General features: G+C 38.5%; 1 protein-coding gene across 1 annotated transcript in view; it reads left to right on the top strand.

Annotated features, from left to right (window-relative positions):
• The window catches only part of TMEM104 (transmembrane protein 104), a 77,117-nt gene that overhangs the window by 33,395 nt on the left and 37,076 nt on the right, over positions 1-6,646 (top strand). Inside the window, exon 8 of the mRNA XM_015819856.1 lies at positions 601-709. Coding sequence (XP_015675342.1) covers positions 601-709 — 109 coding nt within the window. The remainder of the gene's footprint in view (positions 1-600; positions 710-6,646) is intronic.

Genomic DNA, 6,646 nt, shown 5'->3' with positions numbered 1-6,646 from the left:
AAGCCATGTCTTGAGGGCGCGGCGGAAAGTGAGGAGATCCGGAATCATCCGGATCTCGGGGGGTAGTTCGTTCCAGAGGGTGGGGGCACCCACAGAGAAGGCCCTTCCCCTGGGGGTCGCCAGCCGACATTGCTTGGCCGACGGCACCCTGAGGAGACCCACTCTGTGGGAGCGTACCGGTCTGTGGGAGGAGATCTGTTATTCAGATAGGCCCCGAGCTATTTAGGAATTTGAAAATAAAAACCACTACTTGAATTCCTGAAAAACATTTGGCAGTGTATGCCAATATTCAAGGCAAGCTAAATGTACCAGTTAGTAATCCAACTGTGGCATGAATTATATCTTCTGAATGCTGTGTAGGACAGTCCACATAGAACATATTACATTGATAAGAAGTAACTGCAGAGTGGAGAACAACTAGCTAAGGAATAGTTGCAGTTGTCATACTAGCTACATCATTATGTTGCTTAAAAAGCTATTATTACTCGGTCTGCCACTGTTTCCTGGACATGTTTGTATGATAGAGTGTATATTTATGAATAAGGGTCTTTTCACATATTCAGATGAATATTAATAATCTGCTTTGCTTCTTTTTGTCAGTACTATGACTGGCAATCATTCATGCAGCGTGGAGGACGGGACAAAGTATAATGACACAGACAAGTGCTGGGGGCCAATCAGGAGGATTGATGCTTACAGGATTTATCTGGTAGGTGTCACTAACCAAAGGCGCACACAGTATGAATTTTGCTTTGTTCTTAAACAAAATAACATTGTGAAAGAATGATTGATTTACATTTTAAGGGTATAATCTGCTGCTGTTTTCAGCCTCTTTCTCTTCCTTTTTATTTTTTTTCTCCTGGAAGTTTGTTAACTTTATACCTTTTAGTAGGTCAGCCTTGTACTGAATGGTGGCAGTCCCTTGAGATACGCATAGGTGGTGGAAAATTAATGATAGTTTTCAATGGAAATTACCCCAGCTACAACTCATATTTATCAGGTTGTCTTCACACTGCACTTCAGGCATGGTATCCTGTTGGGTTTTAGCTTTGGCTAACTGTAGTGCTTCCTTCCTAATTCCCCTCTTTTCCTGTATAAGGCAATAACGCAAGTAGCTCTTCTTCTCCAGGCCAGAAATATTTATAATACTAATGAAGTGATGAAAACTTGAAAAGTGTTGTCAGACTACCTTGGAAAAGCAACTTAATACTGGAAAAGCAACTTAATNAGCTGGGGGAAAAGCTGCAATGGATCTTAAAGAATTAATGAATATTTTAATCTATTTACTATTTTAAAAATAATAATAAAGCCCAAGCTGGGAATAAATATCCTTTTGATTGCCCTGTTGCTCTTGTCTCATTTTAATATTATGAATAGCTAAAGGTGGGGACATAATTACTGATTATTACTGCAGAGAAATAGTTCTGTTTTTATTCTACTTATAGACATATCGCTATTAACAGATACCTAGTATTTTGTGCGTTTCTTATTGTTTTTTATGCTTTCCTCTTCAGTTACACTAAGTTTTAATAATTTTTAAGAACCAAAATATTTTTAGGAGAAGAGGAAAAAGAAGAATATGTTGTAGACATAAACAAGAATTTTTATGGTTTCCATCTATTAGCATACTGTAAAATTATTTGGCTTATTCATTATGAAATACCATTTGTGGGCTATGCAATGGGCATAGATATACTAGCAATAAATGAATTGATGACTCTATTGAAGTTATATAATGAATGGAGGTTTTATAACCGGGATGGCTATTGTACTGCACTGCCCTCTTAATTGCAATATACAATTAGCAATTGAAACTGGCATTGCATATTGTGTGATGCATTAATTCATGATGGTACACATTTTAATGGCTCTGACGCAATAGTGGCCTTGAAAGTAGAAAGTGAATTTCCTCTAGTGTTACAATTTGAACTTGTGTATGCAACAGACTCTTCACACCTCCAGCCTTTGGTTTCAGCTGGATGTTGAAGTCAAAGTCTGATCTCTGGGTAGTCATAAGGAACCTTTAAATAAGTATCTAGAGAGGAATAGGTGGTCAGGCAAGTGAAAAATCAGCCTGGCAACAGACCTCAGCAGGCATAAATATATTGGTGAGGGGTCCTTGGTGCTCTCTGAGCTTGCTTGTTTTCTTGCAGACGTTTCATTACCTTAACTAGGTAACATCACCAAGGTCCTCTCATTTCAACCCTGAGCTACAAATATTCTCCTTCATTGGTATATATTGGTGATTACTGGAGTTCATAGATAATTACTTATTTTAAAAAATACATAATCGGCCTTGTTCATATTTCAGCATATCATGCATAGAGGAAACTAGAAAGCTTGTCACCTACTGATGAGCTAGATGCTTAAAACAAATGACTGCCTATCCAAGCTTTGCATCAGGTCAGACTTCAACATACTTCTGGTACTGATTCATAAAATAAATTGGTAGGAACCGCTTTCAGGAAGTGAGACAAATTATAATGGGGAAAATGTATGCTAAACAGTTACAGAATTAATACTGCTGAACAATGGCCTAGGTCAGGGGTGTTAAACTGCCGGCCCACGGGCTGGATGCATCATAGTGAAACCGCGGCCACCCCATTGCCGGCAATGGCAAAAAAGTCACAATACGTCGCGACACATCATGTGACGTTGCGAGTTTGACACCCCTGGCCTAGGTGAATAGTGCCTATTTCCATTTATCTTTTGAGCAAAGTGTTCTGAAGAAATACAAGACTTTTTCCTTGACCCCATTTAGAAGACACGTAGTTGCTGAGTACACCATGTTGTTTCTGGTTTGGGGAGGTTTTTTTAAATGTAAAAGGTATTATTTTTGCCAAGAAAGAGGATTGCCAATTGTTGTAGTACTTGTATTTTTCTAGCGGTGACCTTGGCTGATCTCAAAATTTGAGTAGAGTCAGATGCGTTTAATACTCGAATGGGAGACTATCAAATAGGCTATAAGGATAATTAATAGGCTAGATTGGAAGCCAAAACTCAGAACAAAGAGTTGACAATTTATTTACTTTTTATTTAAATTGTGTATTTATTTATCTGAGCATGCATGGAGTTAATCCAGTAGCACAACATTGGTGAGATATAGGTGGTTTGCAAATGTATTGTTATCCAAGACATACAGAGACATGAAATCATAAAGCATTAAACTTGACTGAAGAATACTTTATGTCAGGGCTTTTCAACCAGTGGTAGGGGTACCACCTGTGGTACATTGGCACCTGGCAGGTGGTACGCGACCATCCTAGAAAAGTGGTAGCAGGGGAGGGGAATGAGCTGAACCGGTGGCAGCATCGCACAAGCCTGAGCGAGAGATGGCTGGAGCTGCAGGGCTGTCAGGGCTCAGCAGAAGCGCCAGGATCAGCACTTCTTCGGGACTGTCAGGGCTCAGTGGAAACATCAGGATCAGCGCAAGGCTCCAGCTGGAGCTCGGTGCTGATCCTGGCGCTTCTGAGCCCAGAAGAAGCGCCATTCAGCTGGAATGTTGCAGCATCTCCAGGGTCTTGTGATTTACATTCAGATGCTTGGTAACTGATTCCTATTTATGACGGTCACAGTGTCCCAGGGTCATGTGAAGTGACCAAAACCTGCTGCAACCACCCAGCAGACAGAGGGAATAAAAACCAAATACCCTCCCACCCCATCCCCGCTACCAATCCTCAACAGAAATGCTCACAACAATGAAAACCTCGGACAGGAGGAAAAGCGCCGCTGGGTGGGCAGGCAGGTGTCTTGCTCGGCTGTGGATTGGCGGGCACTGTTTTCAGTGCCATTTTAACTTCGAACAGTCACTAAGCGAATTGTAAGTCGAGGACTACCTGTACTTTATCACTTTTTGTCCTTTTTTTTGATCATCAAGTTTTGGACACCTTGCTAGGCGACTGGTGGTACTCGGATATTGCCATATCCTAAAAGTGGTAAAATGGGTGAAAAGGTTGAAAAGCCCTGCTTTATGTATTAACAGAGTTGTGCATGCGTATATGTATACAGAGATATTCATGCGTATATGTGTGCATATGTACTCTATGCACATATATGCCGTCCTCACAAATAGACTACGGAAGATCATTCCTAATGTCAGCTGAATGTACTCAATTTTTTGATTTCTTATATTCCTTTTTTCTTCCTGTCCTTGGCCTGATTACTTGGAAAATGAAATATGTTTAGATTGAGTTATTTCAGTTCCTTTTTGAAAAACAAGTTGATGTGTTTTGGGATTTCTTTATCTTTCCTGATGTCTGATCATAAAAGCTTCTTTGCACACCAATAATTTTGTCCCCAAATTGTAAAGAAAAAGTATTGCATCATCGCCTTTTATAAATCATATGGTAATTTGGCAAGATTAGAATCATATCCTGTTTTGGAAACTGCAAGTAAATGCTGGTTTTCAGCAAATCAATTGTAAAATGCATCATGGAAGTCTGCCAACGGTTGTAAATGTGGCCCAGTTGCCAAGCACCCAAAGTGAAGTCATATGACTACGGTGGGGGGGGGAACAACCGTCAGAATTTCAAATCCAGGTTGTAAGTACCCCCCCAGGTAGAGCTTTGGAACTTCAAACCAGTTTGAAGTTGAGGACTACCTATAATACATCAAAGAGGGTTACTGTATGCTTTGATAAAATGAAATTTCAATGTGATCACATTGCACCTATCATAATCTTTATATACTGCGAGTGAAATAATAGATGCAAATTGTAGTTCAATGAAGCAGGTATTCTGCTCTAGGTTGTAGAAATCTTCTACTAGGATTCATATTATAGGACTTCTGCCTGGAAGTTTGTCATAGTGAGAGCCTTATATTTAATATAACAATGTGAAATAATTATAGAAAACAATGTTACAGATTTTAAAATACTAGATAGGGTACCATATTTTTGCCTGTAAGATTTAATTCCACTATGCATGGATTAGATTCTTTTTTTCAAGCAGTATTTTGGGTCCATTTCATTTCAGCATCCATGGGTTCTAAAAAAGTAACTTTCAACAAGAAATGACTAAAACATCAAGCATTTTTTAAAAAAATTAATGTGATACAATGATGTGAATTGCAATAGTTTATATCTTTATTTCATTTTCTTCCTTGTAGTGGGAGTGAATTTATTTTACTTCTGTTTAATCATCTATTTATATGGTGATCTGGCAATCTATGCAGCTGCTGTCCCAGTTTCTCTCATGCAAGTGACTTGGTAGGTATGCATTTGGTAACAATATTGTGAATATTTCTAAAAAAATTAAAGGATTATGTAGTTATTTCATGTTGATGGTTTTGACTTTGTATTGATGTCCTTGTTTCAATTTCTATCCCAGTTTTCAAGTCAATTTCAGACTGTACAAAACTTTAAAGAGTGAGAATTTACTTAAAACCCATTGTTAGAAATAATCATGAGTCCAGTTTACAAAGATAATCAGCAGGAAAGGAAAAGGACTCTGTTTCAATGGCAATGGGTATACCATTGGGAGACTTGAAGGTTGGGGACAGATCATCTTGGAGAGGATCTATCCACATGGTTGCTAAGAATTGACAGCTGAGCTGATAAAACATAAATCAAATTGATGGCGCATTTTAGTGTCTGGATATATTTGTTTACAGATCAGATTGTTATTCAGATAGGCCCCGAGCTATTTAGGAATTTGAAAATAAAAACCACTACTTGAATTCCTGAAAAACATTTGGCAGTGTATGCCAAGATTCAAGGCAAGCTAAATGTACCAGTTAGTAATCAAACTGTGGCATGAATTATATCTTCTGAATGCTATGTAGGACAGTCCACATAGAACATATTACATTGATAAGAAGTAACTGCAGAGTGGAGAACAACTAGCTAAGGAATAGTTGCAGTTGTCATACTAGCTACATCATTATGTTGCTTAAAAAGCTATTATTACTCGGTCTGCCACTGTTTCCTGGACATGTTTGTATGATAGAGTGTATATTTATGAATAAGGGTCTTTTCACATATTCAGATGAATATTAATAATCTGCTTTGCTTCTTTTTGTCAGTACTATGACTGGCAATCATTCATGCAGCGTGGAAGACGGGACAAAGTATAATGACACAGACAAGTGCTGGGGGCCAATCAGGAGGATTGATGCTTACAGGATTTATCTGGTAGGTGTCACTAACCAAAGGCGCACAGTATGAATTTTGCTTTGTTCTTAAACAAAATAACATTGTGAAAGAATGATTGATTTACATTTTAAGGGTATAATCTGCTGCTGTTTTCAGCCTCTTTCTCTTCCTTTTTATTTTTTTTCTCCTGGAAGTTTGTTAACTTTTTACCTTTTAGTAGGTCAGCCTTGTACTGAATGGTGGCAGTCCCTTGAGATACGCATAGGTGGTGGAAAATTAATGATAGTTTTCAATGGAAATTACCCCAGCTACAACTCATATTTATCAGGTTGTCTTCACACTGCACTTCAGGCATAGTATCCTGTTGGGTTTTAGCTTTGGCTAACTGTAGTGCTTCCTTCCTAATTCCCCTCTTTTCCTGTATAAGGCAATAACGCAAGTAGCTCTTCTTCTCCAGGCCAGAAATATTTATAATACTAATGAAGTGATGAAAACTTGAAAAGTGTTGTCAGACTACCTTGGAAAAGCAACTTAATACTGGAAAAGCAACTTAAT

Source organism: Protobothrops mucrosquamatus, unplaced genomic scaffold (genome assembly GCF_001527695.2).
Source record: "Protobothrops mucrosquamatus isolate PMUCROS unplaced genomic scaffold, P.Mucros_1.0 scaffold1002, whole genome shotgun sequence".
NCBI classification, from domain to species: Eukaryota; Metazoa; Chordata; class Lepidosauria; order Squamata; family Viperidae; genus Protobothrops; species Protobothrops mucrosquamatus.
Note: the sequence above shows the minus strand (reverse complement) of the source record. Positions and strands in the feature narration are given on the sequence as shown.